Source organism: Bemisia tabaci, chromosome 3 (genome assembly GCF_918797505.1).
Source record: "Bemisia tabaci chromosome 3, PGI_BMITA_v3".
NCBI classification, from domain to species: Eukaryota; Metazoa; Arthropoda; class Insecta; order Hemiptera; family Aleyrodidae; genus Bemisia; species Bemisia tabaci.
The window spans coordinates 24,750,324-24,767,981 of record NC_092795.1 but is presented as its reverse complement, the minus strand read 5'-3'; the positions used below and the strand labels follow the sequence as shown (position 1 = coordinate 24,767,981).

The following is a 17,658-nucleotide window of genomic DNA, read 5'->3' as shown; positions in this document are numbered from 1 at the left end:
CACAGTATTATATATTATCAAAATAAAATTGAGAGGGGCAGTGTAACTTTTAGTCTTAAAAATCAGTCAAACTGTTACAAGCCGTAAAATCTCATGGTCTTTTTGAACTTCGAGCCTGATTTACTCAAAATCGTAAAACTATCTTTTTAGTATGTTCATTATTAGGATCCCCAAACTTTGAAATTGATTTCGCATGTTCCGTGAAGAATGTCAAAGAAAATCTCAAACTCCTCTGTCAAAAATCAACGTACGGATATTTGCAACGGCACGATAATAATGCCTGCCTCCTGGAATTTGACCAATCAAATCTTTATTTCCTCAAAAAACTTCGTGTGATTATTTTAGACCTTCTGAAATTACTCCTCAAAAGTTGCATCTCTGCTGAATGTTACTCCGTCCTTTTGACTCGCGAAATTTGGACCATGACCAGGGCGCAAAGAGTCACAGCGAACGAATGACTGCGAGCCTGTGGAGACCTATCAATGGCAGTGTTGGCAAACGGAGGAGGGGGTGGGAGGGTGGAAATGGGGTGCGAATTCATTGGGTGCAATGAAATAGCATTATCGGCGACGCAAGGGGCGGGGGAATTACAACGGCATCCGTAACGGATCGACGGAGCACATTATAATTGAGTAATTATTATTATTTCGTCGTGTTCAGACAGCATTGCTCCACTCATTTACCTCTTTCTCGACTCTACGCCGGCCGCGCTGCGCGCTGTTGCCGTCGATCGGAAACTGCGCCTTCCATGTGAAAAATAGGCAATGGAAACTCCTACACAAGCTGACGTCACCAAGCAGTGCAGAGCAATCTGCCTTCGGAGTATCGAAAAAATATCGTCACCTCCCGGCCTAAGTATCGCAAGCGCCAGGTGACGTTTCTAAATTTCCGCCGCCATTTTATTTTTCTACAGAGAAATTGTTGGTTGAATCTGTTTGAAAATTTCACTGAATTTTATCGGCAGCACAAAGAAAATGTAGTAAATATTTCGGACAGCTTCGTTGAACAATTTCTTCGTAAAAAAATAAAATATTCTTCTTCTTCTTCTAACAACAAGGGCGCAGCCCTGTTTGTCAGGTCATCGAGTATCGAGCACAAGAAACTATGTATATGTATTAAACCTTTAAAAATTTATAAAAATAAAATGGTAGCAGAAATTTTGAAACGCCGCATGGCGCTTGCGGTACTTTAGCCAGAAGGTGATTTATATTGATGGCTAAATTCTGACAACACGTAACGCAATTACAGCTTTTTAAGATCTTAAATTTTAGCTTATTTTTTTTAAAGAAAAACCGACGAAGACTATGACTTGAAGTTTCACGGGATAGTTATGACATGTTATAGAAAAATAGAAGGAAATTTAAAATATTGTAAGAACAAAGCGTCGTTCTTTTGAAAGATAACAACACTGAAAAAAATGAGTTAGCGTCAGATGACTAAAAATGGTTTCTATACACTAACTCATATTGTGTGATTTGGACACACATGATTTTTGGTTTCTGTACACTAACCACTATTAGTGCTGGGAACTAATTCCGCTACTCTAATTCGCATTCGGTAGGGTTGGGTCAACCTAACCTCAAAACTGAGAGAGGAGAAAACGGCTTAGCGAATGATAACTGGACAATACTTTCAGGAAAAGAAGATTTCTTAAAAGATGAGAGGTAAAAATCAACTGACCGGTTCCAAATGAACGACAGAGGAAAGGAATATCCCATAGGTATGTGCAAGTAGACAGAATTATCCTTTAGAGAGACACACACTCACACATGAAACGGTAGCGAATGTTCACACTGAATAAACATATCTCGTCCGAACACTTGAGATATTCTTTTGAAATTACGGGAGAACACGAACTATAGAAGTAAGCAGTAAGTTCACAGATTTTCGTAAAATATAAACTGAACGCGGAACGCTTTAATCGCAATTTAATACAGAAGATTGACGACTCCAACGAATATCATGCTTGTTTACGTTTTGAATCGAACAGACTATTTCTAACCTTAACATTTTATTTATGTTGCTTTCGAACGTTTTCAAGAAAGAGAGGACACTATAAATCATACCGGGAGTATTTACATTGTCAAACGAGCCCGAAATTTCACATTTTAATTGATTTTCACGAGCTGACGCGATTGAGGCTGTTGTACCGACGCCACTTTTTCGAAACTAAATAAATGTAACGGACAATGTGGCAGTTAGTGTTGAGGGCGAATTAGTTTGACCCGAAGGTGAATTTGTCTTACCACAGCGCTAATTTTACAGCTAGTGCTGTTTTCCAATTCTGGTTCGCGCTCTAGTAAAGTCAAGTCAGCGTATAAGCGAATTGATTGGTGCTTCAGTACAATAAATTAGTTCTGAAGCCTAATTTTGATTCTACTTGGCGAGAACTTACCAAATTAGTTTCTCAACGCTAACTACTTTTTTTCAGTGAAGAGAAAAAATTGCAACATCCCATTTTGAGATATATGTTTTTAGCGCTTAGCCAGTCTGTTAATTTCCTAAAATCGAAATATTTCGTCTCCCAGTCTATCGCAGAAGTTTGGTCTTGTTAATTTTGAATTGTCGTATCGGGTTTTCCCCTTACCAGTGCCTGAATGGTGAGTGGTGACTGGGTTTCCAATTGTAGCGTCTTAGAACCGTAAATAATGTACTTTTAAGGTCGTTTCTTGTTCACATTGCCGTGTTTTTGCACTTAATCGGCAAAACTTCGTCCCGCCTTCAATTCGTGCGATAGGCAAAAGCGGCCGCTTTAGAGCCACGATAGTAGTACCTATCCCTGCTTACGTTTGTTGTATCCTCAAGTTCAAAACTTGCCTCTTCTAAAACTGACGTTACCAATCCTGGGAAAACGCCGTATAAGCGTTCATATGATGCCAAATGTCGTCTATTAAAATACAAATCTCCCGAAATATCTTTGAATTTTTTCCTCGAATTTTTCAGGATATTGCATGCATAGTTTAATTTGACGTGTTTATAATATTTGATATTAATAAAGTAATTTATAACGTCGCATCCTGAGATCCGTGTTTTTAGAGTTAAGTATCGCTCTGTGATGTTCTCGGGAAAAAGGGCAGTTTATAAAAAGTCAAGATGTGACTGTCCAATGGGAATAGGGACTTTCATCACCATGCAGAGGTCTAATTTTCAAAAACGTGATATGAAAAGAGTTAGCCGGAAAACTCAAAGTTTGACGGAAAAAACTGTCCGGTATTCGAAGAGGATAAGTTGCGAGTGGTTTAGATATTTTGAATGCCAATAGGAAGCTTAAAGCTTTATCACAATCAGACATCCATGCCTTGAATATGAGTACCTATAGAGCAGATTAGAATTTCAAATTGTTTTCATTAGAGACGATATTATTTTTTAAAAAAAAATTGCACGATAGCTTCGAGTTGGTTCGATAATGTTGGGTGTTTGTGCCGCAAAATGTTCGTAAAACATTCTTCTATGTTCTCATATCAAGAATTCATTTCTTCGTTTATTCATTTAGAGCACTTTTTGTGTTTTTTCTCTGAAAATCGTAAAGTTTTTTTGTGCAGCAGCTCCATTTCCTGATTATTTTATGAAAAATGTATCATATCGAGAGAGGCGCCTCTCGGGCGTTTGTGTGGGTGCCCACCACGCCCACGCAATCAAAGCCACTTGTTCCTTTCGTGAGGCCAGCCCATCGCACACAATCACGTCGAATTAGCTTTGTGCACGCCGTAACGATACATGATGCGGCTCCGAAATTCACGTCGTGCCGATGAATTTTTCCTAGAGCAGTTTTGATCATACTTTTTCAACCCTTTTATCTCTAGCTGAAGCTATCTCTCCCGGAAAGTAGCAATAAGTCGTGAAAAGTTATCCTTGTCTCGGCTACGAATACACAGCTTAATCGAATGTGGTGTAGCTGAAATGCGCGCTATTAATATTAAAAACTCTGCAATTTTTTCATATGCGCTGCACCGTACACTAGAAAAAAAGTCTCTTGGATCCTAAGCCCGGACTCTTAAAAAATTTGACAAGAAAAAATACTCTTGACTCTTATTGCTTAATACTCTTATTGCTTAAATCGGAAGCCGAGTCTCTTAAGTCAAGCAGATTTCCTTTGGATTCCAGCAAAAATTCGATAAAATTAAGAGTATTTTTTCTCGTCAAATTGAAGCGCTGCGCTGGGTGCAAAGAAGGCATTTCTCGATTGTGATGTCTCAGGATCTCCGTTAACGTTTCATCCTCTATAATAAAAGCAAATGCATGGAAGTCGTTAAAATTTTAAATACATTTTCTGTATGATTTTCCAATGCTAAAAATTGAAAATTTCAGCAAATTCTCCCAATTTTTTTTTCTCTAAAATATAAATTAGTAGTGGAGATTCTAAAACACCGCAACCAAGAAATGTCCCTTTTGCACCCAACGCCTCAATTTAGTAAGGTCTGTAGCCTGATTGTTGGAAAACCGGCCATGTCGGCACGATAAGACAAGACATAGTACATACAGTGCGGTTAGCACGAAACGCGCACTAGCGCCTACAAGACTGCATGGATACTTCATGCATTGCGCGTACACCGCGGAGGATACTTCACGCATTGCACGTCCGTCACGGTGCGTATGCGCAATGCGTGAAGTATCCACGCAGTCTTGTAGGCGCTAGTTCGCATTTGCGCCGGTCGCCGCGCTGTTAATACATCGATTCTTGTCGTGCCGACATAAATTTCAACGATCGAGCTGCTTGGACTCTGGAGCCAAGAGGCTTTTTTCTAGAAAAAAATTTGTTTCAGCATATCCACCTTAAGGCCTCGATAGACGATGAAATTCCCGAACCAATTCCGATCAAAGTGTCGGGAGTCTTCAGTCTTAAACTCATTAATTTTCTTTATTTTAAAATTAAAACTTGGCAGAAATGTTTCCTGTGGCAGGAAATGATGAATGGTGGCACTTCGTTCTGATGTTACTTTGAACAAAAAAATGCGGCCCGTCAAAATTTGATGGTAGATGGTGACCACCAGTCATCAGCATGTCTACTTTGATCGGAATCGGTTCGGAATTTGATCGTCTACGCACAGAGTTAAGAAATTTCGTGAAAGATTATAAAGAGAAATTTCATGAGGAAATTTCAAGAAATTTTATAAAATTTCAAGAAATTTCATTTAACACACAGAATTCAGGATTAAATCCTAGATACTTATGAATCTCCTTAAGTCTCTTTATACACACGTGGTAAACTGTGAAAGGGAACTTTAGAAATGTCCAGAAAGTTGAGCAAAACAGCAAAAACATAATTTTAATTTTTTTTCTCAAATTTTGGTTGAACACACAGCCGTACTGGTTGAACACCAAAATAAATTTTACGGATAAAGTAAAACGTTAGCTTTCGTACTTGGAACAAAACAAATTTCTTGACTACAAAGAATTCTAGTACCCCCTAATAGTTTCACCTTATTTCTTGGTACAAAAGGGAGGGAGGGATCTTAAACTATCCTTGAAACAATTTAAATGATTTTTCAGGAATTGACAGTTTCCTTCGCTAACGTATTTCTTTTTTTAAATAGGAAATATTTGATACATAAGTAGAGTACCTGTATTTTTGAGCTTTGAAGTGATAGATTTTGAGATCAGTAAGTAGCTAGGTATTTTACTTTTCTTGAATCTGAGAGAAAATGTTTGACATTTTGTCGGTCGAAAGAAATTTCATGAGAAAAAAAGAAATTTCATGAAATTTCTTGTGAAATTTCACGAAATTTCATTCGATGAAATTTCTTTAAGCAACTCTGTCTATGCAGGTCTTTTATGAGGTGTATTGACATCCTACTTGGCATCGATGCGGATTGCTCTCTTAAGTGAATAATAGGATCTGCCCCCTCTTAGCGCCCCTCCCCCTCCGGCCCGGCCGCGGTCTGAATGCATTTAAGCGAGACCCAGCGGCGCCCCTTAAGCGCAGCGTTATTCATTGCCTCTCATTCAAATGGGCCCGGTGATCGAGCCCTGCACCCCGCGCCCCTCCCGCGGGCCGAGGGTGCGAAAGGCGCCGAAAGGAAAAAGCTGTAAAATCTTCAAGGGGTTGAGTGCAAACCACCATCGCGCACGTCCGCCCCTCGCCCCCGCCCGGCGATTTTTTTCGTGCTTCCACTAGTTCTGATTGAAATTCTCCGGGTCAAGTTCAACTCTGTGTTTATTTTATTACCCGCCGGCGACTCGGATTTTCTTGGCGTTGAGTTTCGCAGACTGGACGCCGCCGCCGCCCTTGGCATACGCGATTCAGACGGCGCACAGTGGAACGAACTGGTCGAAGAGGTCGGACGTGATATTTTTGGCAAAAATTTCAATAATTCATGCCTATTTTGTCACAAATTTGATTTTTAAGGGTGTTTTTGGAAGAAAATGTCACGATAAAACCAATGGAACTACTCTTAAACTTTTTTGTTTCAAATTTTTGAAAATATAAGCTTTCAAAGTTTCTAAATTTAGTCCGACTTCTCTAATTGACTCGGTCCATTGTGTGGCTTTAAAGTTGCTTTAGATGTTCGGCGGGATTTTTCAGTTTTTACCCCTCATGTTGAGTTCGATTTTCATCACGATGCATTCTGTATGTATATTTTTAAAATTTAAGATTTTATAAATCAAGAAAATGAAGATATTCCAAAATGTAATTTTGAATAAGTTAATTAGGATTTTAATTTAAGTTACTGTTTAGGATGAGGCTATTCGTCGGTACGGTACCGACGGATAAATGGCTATTCGTCGGTACGGTACCGATGAATAAATGGCTATTCGTCGGTGCCGCACACGGGATTTGATACTAATCTCGGATTATTTTCTTTCATCGGAATGAATCGGGAAAAATCGACTGGGGTTTCATGGACTAGAAGAGCTTGATGCAAAAATAGCTTTTTCCGTCCCCCCTCTGGAACCGACTAGAAAATCCCACTCAGCGGGTCAATTCTAAGCGAGCTTCCCTAGTTTCGGCCCGATCCGCGAACTTTCGCCTTTGATCCGAAAAATTTAGTCGATGTAACCCATATGTCGATTTTTCTCTTTTTTCGACTGAGAAAAAATTTCGAAATTTCAGTCGCATCCTAATTATTTGGAGGCGTAGAATTGATTCCGCACGGTCCCGACTCTCGGCGAGACTTCCTGAGCCGAGAAACAGTCAAAAACTGGTCAAACACGAGCTTTTCATACCAATTTTTGAATCTTTCTCTGGAGCGTTTTCAGCGGATAGCTCGAAGAGAGGGACTCGCGGAGCTTTGATCATTTATTTGACAGAGTAGTACATTTCAGTATTATGTGAGAGTATTAAATACATAAATTAAATTTGGAGAATATTTCTTTACAACTCGTGTTGGGCTTTTTTTCCATCTTTCACCCAATTTTTAGCTCTTAACTTCCACCAAAATATTATTAAGAAACCATATCTTTAATACAATTTACGTACTAAAATCAAAGTACGGTACCGACGAATAGCTATTTATTCATCGGTACGGTACCGACGAATAGCTACTTATTCATCGGTACGGTACCGACGAATAGCTATTTATTCATCGGTACGGTACCGACGAATAGCTATTTATTCATCGGTATGGTACCGACGAATAGCCATTTATCCGTCGGTACCGTACCGACGAATAGCCATTTCGTACTGTTTAAAAATAATAAAATTTAAAATTGTAAAATTGTAAATTTAAATAATATGATACTTTTTTTTATGAATTTTACCGAAGTTAAAAATCAGACTTTAGACAACATTGTCGAAGTCCAAGCCTTAAGTCTAATTGATACCTACTACAACGTATAAGTTCGGAGCTTTGGCGCTATATATATGGACGATGGGACAAACTCCGAACAGAATTGAGTTGAATGGAAAGGAGCCCCCCTTTTTTTTTAAACAAGGGGTGTTTTTTGATTAGGATCTTTTTGTGTGTCATGAAATAATGAAACCAAATCATTAACATTTTTTTTTTAAAGAAAAATTAGAATTTTCGCAGCTTTGACTTTCCTGTCCAAAATTAACAAAGAAAGTTCCCGCTGTTTAATAAAATTAAAATTTTTAAACAAAAACTTTTTTTCGTGAAAAATAAAAGAGACGTTCTACGATAGGCACACCTGTCGTTTTCCAAAATACTTTCTGCTCGCCCCATCAAAAAATACAAATGACGTTTCGCAGCTTAAAGGCGGATCAACTCGAATAAGACACGAACAGTGCTCGACTCGAAAGGCCCCCGAGAAATTCCATCGACTGTCCCGGGTAAACAAAAAACTAAACGGAGAAACCACTCATCGGAGCCGACAACCTCCCCGCGTAACAGCCCTGGCTGATCGAAGGAGAATGCAAGAGAGGAGACTCCGTGAATACATAAAACGAAACCCAATATATTTCCCTCCCCCCCACCACCCCCACCCCCGCTCGACGCTCTTATCTCTCGCAAAAAAATATAGCCGCCGCAGGAATCGCATTCTGCAAACATCCATTAGGTGTCGCTTCCTATTTCTTCTCATCGAAAGACCCGAGAGGGAAAGAGAGAACCCGAGACGGGAAAAAACCGGTGAATGAATGACAGGTTAGCGCTGAAAACCTGGCTTCCTTGCCTTGTAGTCTTAAGTGAGTGCCGGGAAGCTTTTTGTAACAGTTGTGGAAAACTCCGCTGTGCTCGGGCGTAAGAACGCCGTAAGAACATTCGCACATTTCCAAATTCGTTCTTGGTAAAATATTCATTTCTGACGAAAAATTTGAATTTTTTTTCTAAAATTTTGAGGAGTACTAGAATAAATTTTGAAGAATGTCACCTGAAAAAATCACTGAAAAACAACCCTTAGTTTTTCGGAAAGTTTGAATTTTAAAGGAATAAATATGGCAACGTTTCAATTTTCATTCGGCGGTTTTTCTCAGCACGGTATTGTAAGGTGCTCACAGTCGTGTGTAGCTGCAGATCCGTCGAACGTCGTTACTTCTGTGTGCTGTTTGATAAAAAATATGTTATTTATGTTTTCGCTCGTAAGTCAATATTGAGGATAAAACAAGTTGTTAAAGCTTGCACTTCGTGGTGTAAATAAAATATTTAAAGTAACAGCTTTGGATGGAATTGGAGGCTGGGGTTGGGAGGAACATGGAGCAAGGAAACGTATGCATAGAGGGAAATTCAATTTTTCTTCAATAATATGCATTTAGACTGCGTTTCCCAGTCTCCTAAAAAATTTAATTGAAAAAAAGTCACAATAATTCAATAAACGAAACTTGCCGTGAAAGTGTAAAAATGACATTTTTACTTAAACGCGAGAAACTCAAAACACTTATGATAAATAAGTTCAAAAGTACACTTCAAGGCCTGATATCGTTCAGAATCAGGATTATTGAAATTATACATATCTAAAAAAAAATTGGACAACGTTTTGCAATTAGGAACTAAAATTTCCGGCTCAGATTAATAGCAACATATGCACCGTTAATTCCCCTTAGCACATAAGTTTTTTTATAGGTAAGCCAGAAATTTTAGCTCCTAATTGCGAATTGTAGTCAAATTAAGACTCCCACTTTGAGCCACCGAAAAAATGGATTCCTTTTCTCTAAAGCCAGTAAAATTTAGCTACCACAGTGAAGCTCTTTCATGGCAGTTTTTTCTCCGTGAAGCATCGGTGATTTTTGGTCTATGGGCCTCCTTACAGGCCTGAACTCACCTTTTTCCTTGCCACGTGGCGCGAGGTGTGAAATGGGTATTAAACTTCGTGGATTTTGGGGCTTCCAAGTCACGGAAGGAGCGACGGTCCGGCCATTGGGGAACGCGTGTCAACTTGCAGATATATATTCACGCTGACATTTGAGCTGAAATCCTAATTTCAGAAACTGGAAGGTAAGCTCAAACTAGCTCAGACGCCGGTCGAAAGGTCGCGCTTAAGAAGCATTGCCAAATATTCAACTAAATCATCGCACTCATGCACAACTGCACAGACACCTCCTGTAATGCAAATTACTCCAACGGAAAAGTGAAACAAAGGAGATCGCTACTTAGTTGCAGCATTTCAACTTTTCTGCTCTTAATTCATATTGGCAAAGATCAAACAATCTATATTTTTTTATCAACTATTTTAAAAAATGCGGGAAATCCTCAAACATTTTTAGAACATTATTTCCGGACGTAAGATAATTTGTCTTTGAGTTTTGAGGAATTTATTAGTTTGGGTTTGATATATAAGGACTGCATATGACAGACAAGCTCTTTGAGGTGTGATTGAATAGAGCTTCATGTGGTTTTAGCATCGATAAGTACAAAAATAAAATAATCGCGGCACTATTATGTGTGACGTTTACTTTTAAACAATGCAAGTAATTCAATGTATTCATTTCCTCAATATGATTAGAATGAGGAAAGTAAAATTAAGTATAGAGTCAAAAGGAAAAATATGCGCGTTGATGAAGGCGCAGAGATACAACTATTCGTGCTTGATGGATGTCCGTGTTGCGTCTGCAAAATTGAAGGCGCGCCGGCGCGAGGCGTGAACTCGGAACTTCACGCTGCATGCCACTGAGGTGTGACTCAATGTCGGGGGGGGGGGGGGGGGGGGAAACGAGACCAAATTATGCCTCTCCCATCTTCCGGCTGTGTTGGCACGATTTTTTCTTTTTTTACAATATGATGTCTGATTCTTCTTCACAACGTATTTGTCAAATTATATCTAAGGCTCGTATTTACCGGTCCCAAAAATCTGCGGAGCACGTGTTTTTAGCATATCTCGGCTCGGGGCAATTTGACCCGGCTCGGGTATTTAAGGGTTAACCTCAGTTTTTTTTTTTTGTTGCAGCAATATTAGAGACTATTTTAAATCTCATTCCTATTCCAAGTAAAATGCAAAATAAAGTAAATTGCACGATATTAGCAACATCTAAATGATATCAATGTCGAAGGCAATTAGTCAAATCAGGCATTTTATCAAATGCCTAGGCCGGTAGTCAAATTTTGACAGTTTAGGGAATTCTGTGAATTTAAGGCGTAATTCAAGGAGTTTTCGATATTTTGGGAAGAATACTCTGAACTCTCCTCGTTCTTTCCTTTTTACATGCCCTTTGTACATTTAAATGTTAAAATTTGTGTTATGAAGTGCTGCAAATTTTATGAGAGATATGCATTCAGGATCTTAAAATCGTTTAAAATACCATTGTATGCTGCATATTTTCACAGAGAATTCTTTCTTACAAGAGTAACGTGTTATTTTGTCCAAAATTAGGGTAAAAAATCAAAATTTCAACCTGATCAAGAAGATTTGACTATTTGCCTAGGCAATTGACAATGTGCCTGATTTGAACATTTCTCTTCGACAACAATACCTTTCCCCAAAAGCCAGTCTATATTAGCAAGACGATAAAGGTAAAAGAATGAAGAGTCGACACATGGGAGGGCGAAGAGAAAGTCCAATTTTCCCGTTTTAACATGATCCCCTCTTAATACTCAGAGATGATACTTTCTCCTGCGAGTAGTTGGGAACTTAGTAGATATTCCACGTGCTGGCGGGCCGAGACCCGAGACCGAGACGAAAAGGGCAGCCGTCGCGTCGCGTCGACGGGACGTTGGGACCGGGAGGAGACGAGGTGGAAAGCGAGGAAGGAAAAGATTTCCAATTTCACACGCTTCTGATTCGGGAAATAAATTGCCGTTATTTCGTCGTTTCGTGTGCTTTGCATCCACAATACACTTAGCACCCATTTACTTAAAATCGCAATTTTTTCCGCGGCCCACCTTGGTCTCTGCTCAGCGAGCGTTGCCGAGTTCTATCTCCTCTGATATTATTCTTGGTCAGTATCTCCTCGCAAAGTGTGATACATCTCTAGATAAAAGGGCAGATACACCTGCGAACTAGACGCGCTTCTTGAGCGGCGAGTAGGCCTTCGGTCGAGTACGGCTATCTTCGTAGCCAACACTGGTAAAAAAAAAACCTCTCGGACCAATGCCGCATTGCATTGACTTAAGAGTGCAGTTTCTTGTCGCCGGATTTAAGAGTCTTGAACTCTTGTTTCAAGCGGATTTTGCATTGATTCAAGCGGATTTTGCATTGAAACAAGAGTCCAGACTCTTAAATTCGGCGAGAAGAAACTGCACTCTTGAACCAAGAGGTTTTTTTTTACCAGTGAATCAATCGCGGGTTAAGACGCGCGTACAGCGCGCAGGTGTATCTGGTCCTTAAGGTATGAATTAAAGCAGCACGCGACATATGTTCTCTTCCATCGGAGGAGTATCGATATGGACCGTTTTTGGGCCTGCCTTAGCTGAATTTCCTCAACTCGATAATTTTTTTGTTCATTTGGAGTCTATATCTTACGAAATTTATCATGTTTATGTCATTTTAGGACTCTTTTCGAGTACAACACCGGCCTAAACATGGGTCTGGTGGGTGATTTTGGCGAAAAATGCGGATTTTTCGGCATTTGACTGCAAACTCGCAAATCCTAAATTTTTTCCCAATTCGGCTTTCGGACCCATATTTTGGTCGGTATTAGACCCAAAACGAGGCGGAAAATGACCAAATCATGATGCATTCCGCAAAGTATAGACTTTCAAGGAGAAAAAATCAAGAGTTGCAGAAATTCAGAGTGGGCTCAAAACCAGCCCTTATCGGCACTTATCCCTCCTCTTACAAAGAAAATGAATTAAACAACGGGAAGTCTGCGGGCTGATTATTGAAACTGATATACAAAGCTATAGACAAAGAAGACGACGGGCAAATGGAGCAATTCTATTGGTGATAGCGGGCGGTCGCAATGAGCAAAGAACGGCAACCCACGAGAGATCCTGCGGTCAGTCCATCATTTCCCCCTTAGTCTAAAACAACCACTCGGTTCTACCAATAGGATCGCTCAATTTTCCCTGTGTACTCTTTGTCTATCACTTCGTCTATCAATTTCAATAATTAGCGAGCTGGAAATCCAGACAAAGAGAACAAACAGAAGATGAAGCGATCCCCTCGACGGAAGCAGATGGTTGCATTGGACAAAGAAAGGAAGTAAAAGACGCAACCCACCCACCCTAGAGTGTTAAAAGAACCATTCGTTCCAACCAATAGGATTGCTACACTTTTTCGTCTCCTTTGTCTATCGTTTGTCTATCAATTTCAATAATCAGTCCGCTGCCTGTATCCTCGGAAAAAATCCCTAATTTGACGATTTGCTTGCGGCATGGATCCTTGATTAAAAAGAAGGAGGGAGAGTACCCGATTTTTTAAAGGGCCGCCTTAATTCAAGACGGAGGGATGGCTGAAACTTCCTTAGTTCCATCAATTTGGGGTGGCAACTCTGTGGGATGGCGGCTTATCCGCACGTTTCAACGCGCCGCGGCGTCTAATTCGGAAATCAAGTCATCTCGAACGACGCCCTCCGTCTGCGTCGGCCCCGAGTTTAAAACAATGTTTATGACGATTTATCCCAATTACGGAGCGTATTTATATTCACGCACACACGCGCTCCCTCGCCGCGGTTTAAATGTCGAACTCGTTTTTTAAACGTCCGCCGGGAGATAAGCAACCGCCTCTCATCCCGACTCGGGGACGTAGAAAAATTAAAGGACCGCCAGGTTGCCAAACGAGTCACTCGAGGAATGAGCGCTTGGTGGCTTAATTCTGAAAACGCATAACTCAATTGGACTGCATTTTGTGATATATCTGGCTCATCACTGGAAAAAAAACACATTGGATCTAGAGTTCAGACTCTTGAAAACATTGACAAGAAAAGGGCTCTTGATTCAATGAGATTTAAGCTTAAATCAAAAGGAAATCCGCTCAAATTAAGAGGCTTGGCTCTTGACTTAAGCTTAAATCCGATTGAATCAAGAGTATTTTTTCTTGTCGATGTTTTTAAGAGTCTGGACTCTAGATACAATGTGTTTTTTTTTTTTTTTCCAGTGATCCATAAAAGCACCAATCTGCGCACAGATACAAGTATACTGTATTTTTAGCCTCATTACCCGTTTATAATGCGGTATTCGTGCATTAAATCAACAAAACGGTATTTCGCCTTCTAATAGTAAGATAGGCAAAAGCGGCCACATAAGAGCCGCAATAGTGGTATCCCTATGTTCGACCTGACACGTGTTTGCACATGTCCAAAACGCACCTCCTTATGAGACAATATTACCAATTGTCTTGTGGAGGGGAAAACATCTTATGAGCATTTAAATGTTGCCAAAAGTCTTCCGATAAAGTACAATTTCCCGAAATACGTGCGAATTTTCGCCCTCAAATTTTTCAAATCAACTTAATCTGACGAATACAATAGGAAGAGATTAAAACACGGAAAAGCAAGGCTAAAACATCAAAAAGGCTGTCCATGTCGAGCCGTTACCGGTTTATTTTCAACTGCAAATAAACGAAAAATTAACAAAATAATTAAATGTAAACCTGACCCAAGTCGTTATCACATCACGTAACCACTGGAATTCACCACTGAACAGCCGATCAACATTCATTAACGTGTTAAATGTTTTAGCCTCTTCCTGTTGTATCCGTATATTCGGACTAAGTCCTCTGGTACTCTATTCTTAATCTGACGTATTTACAAATCTTAAGGAAGAACGTTCACAACGTTTCTCAATAATATATATTTCATCGGAAGAAATTCTACAAAATGCCAATGTCCACGCGGCCTTTTTCCTTATCACGGTAGAATTGAAAACGTCAAGCAAGTCTTTTTTATGCTTTCTCCGCTTGCACCATCGCGTCCTAGGACCTTTGACAACGACGCGTGAGGTAACCGCCTGAGGGAAATTACGGATTCCGGCAGTATCTTACTTTCGTTTAACGGGCGGATTTCCCTCCAAATTGACACTTGCCCGTGGTTTCTTTATCCCCACTTTATTTTCCTGCGCCCTTTTCCTCCCATCAAGCCGCGGAAAATCACCGCGCCCGTGCGGTTTGGGTAATGTAATCCTGCAACTCCTCGAGAAATATTCAATCGGACGATTCAATACACCAAGAAAAATTAGGTCCGTTCTTTATCGTAAACTCTGTTATTAGCAGGGATGATACGAAACTTTGGGAGATAATTTTTTAGGCATCCTGGATCTAATTTAGGCGGAATTCAGGGGAAAACTGCAAAGAATCAATGTGACTGTTTCTTGAAGCTGCAACCTTATAAAATTCACGTTGGAAAAAAAAAAAAACTCTTACAAAGCTCGTATTTTTCTGAAAACCCACAAAAATATATGATTCATCGATCTAAACCTAAAACATATTAATATGAGTCCATTTTTGCCATTTGATTTGCACTTTGAAAATACCCCCAACCCCTTCAACCCCCCAACTCTCAACCCCTCAACCCCCCAACCCCAACCCCCTCAACCCCACCCCCTCAACCTCAACCCGCTCAACCCCCTCAACTACCTTAACCCCTAACCTCCTTAACCCCCTTTAACACCCTCAACCCCCTCAACCCGTTCAAACACCCCCCCCCCCCCAACTCCTCTAGTTCAAGCAAGTTTACATTTTTCGCTGTTTTTTCTTTCTTCGCGAAACAATTCACGGCGCACCTAGTATTTTTCCGCAGAAAATCTCGTGACAATTCCATGCCATAAATTACAGAAAAAGCATGGAATGTCCTCCAAGAAAAAAATTGACCGATTTTTGTAAAAACGAGATGTCTTTAACTATCTATTCGTTGGTTTTCATGATGGATTTCCCGTTTGTTCCAGAGAGAGTGCTAAGTCGAACGGGATGTGCAGCTCTCCTCAGCGGCGGAGGCGGCGCAGCAGCTCCGACGAGGAGGTCGTCGGCATGAGCGGATTCAGCAAGGCGCTCCTCCGCCACCCCCCGCTCCTCCCCGCCAACCTCCTCAAGCGCCTCTCCATCTCCGAGAGCTACAGCGTCGGCAAGGTAAGATACCACGCTAATGACATCAGACCCACTTCCTTCAATCAAATTCTTCGCCAGCGTCAAGTGAACATTCATTTTCTCCGGCTTATTTCCATCTCGGCAACAAGTTCCCGGTTGTAGCTTTGCAAGTTGAATCTCTCCTAGTTAAGATCTCTTCTTAGATATTGACGCTGAAATAGCGGGATTGCTGACGGTCTGGAAAACTGGGAAAAGTCAGGGACTTTCTGACACAACTACCTATCAAAGTCTAGCAAAAGTCGGCGTATTTTTACCCCAAAAAATATGTATGGAAATTTTGTTCTAAGGTCAGGGAATTAGACAATTTTGGAGTCGGGGTAAAAGCAAAAGAGTCAGGGAAAGTCAGGGAATTTAAAGATGAAGAATTCATGGTAACCCTGAATGGGGTTGTTGCATGGGTGAGGGATTTGAGAATAAAAAATATGTAGTCATAGAACTTTTCAAGGCGCGGGAAGGAACCCCGTTTCGAACCGTTTCTCAACTTTCGACGCTTTTTCTCTATGTTCCAATCATCAGAAATTTTTGTAAAAAAATACCTTAACAATCAGCACACCACCAACTTCTAGAAACTAAATTTAAAAAAATGCATGCAACAACCCCATTGCTAAAACACTCATTGCTGAACCCGTTCCAGCATTGTCACGACTCTCCTTCCCTGGATAAGTAGAAGACCCTGCAGCGGGCTGATTACTGAAATTGATAGATAAAGCTATAGACATAGAAGACAAATATGAAATGGCGCGATCCTTTCGGTCGGAACAAGTGATTGTTATAGACTAAGGAGAAAGTGATGGACTAGCTGCTGCAGGGTCCCTCTTGGGTTGCAGTTAGTTAGTCTATTACTTTCTTCCTTTGTTCATTGCAACCACGCCCATCTACCAATAGGATTGCTCAGTTTTCTCCTTATCTTTTTGGGTATAGATTTGTCTATCAATTTCAACAATCAACCTGCAGTAAGGTATTAATGGTTAAATGCCACTAATCCATTCGTAAGTCAATGTCAGCATAGACACCCCCGACCCTGTATAAACACTGTTCACTCATCGTTACCAATGTAAACAATGTTTATTGGAGGATACAGCGTTCTCCAAACAGAGGTAGAGAACAATGCGGATGAGGGAAATTTTAAAAGCAGAAACTCTCGCAGCTCAGTCGACGGTGCTCAGCTGCGGCACGGCTGTTGAATCAACTTTCAAAGCTCTCAGTCATTCGCGCCGGCAATAAATTCAATGCTATAACTAGGTGGGTAAATATTTTATTCGTCCCGAAACAACAAGGGTGCGCCCCGGAATGATTCCACACTAAGACGCTGTGACAACCGCGTTGACGTTGTCAATTGAGCGAAGTTCTCTGAGTTTCTATCGGCGAAATATCGCATTTTTTCGTTCGGTTTCGCAACGTTGCCGAAGGAATGGTCTCGCGCGAGGTCGACCCTTCTCGTATCCCGACGACGTAATTAATCCAGAGGTGTTTATCAAGGGTTTGTCACTTTTCTTGCACGCTATTGCCAGATATCGAAGGGATGAAAGTATCTGCAATTAGACCGAATGAAAGGGACACCCAGCGGGATGATTATTGTAATTGATAGCCAAAGCAATAGACAAAGAAGACAAAAAGGATATGGAGGGATCCTATCGGTGGAAGCGGATGGATGCAATGGACAAATGACTAGGTAATAGACTAACTAACGGTAACCCACGAGAGACCCGATAGTTAGTCCATTATTTACCCCCTTAGTCTATAAAAACCACCCATGTCAACCTATAGGATCGCCGTTTTCTCCTTATATCTTCTTTGTCTATAGTTTTGTCT

At 40.5% G+C, this 17,658-nt stretch overlaps 1 protein-coding gene across 6 annotated transcripts in view; it reads left to right on the top strand.

Annotated features, from left to right (window-relative positions):
• LOC109031169 (kinesin-like protein CG14535) overlaps window positions 1–17,658 on the top strand; it is a 192,767-nt gene that overhangs the window by 23,070 nt on the left and 152,039 nt on the right. For all 6 annotated transcript variants that reach the window (XM_072298057.1, XM_072298056.1, XM_072298055.1 and 3 more), the window contains exon 3: window positions 15,648–15,828. In XM_072298057.1, the coding sequence (XP_072154158.1) occupies window positions 15,648–15,828 (181 nt within the window). The remainder of the gene's footprint in view (window positions 1–15,647; window positions 15,829–17,658) is intronic.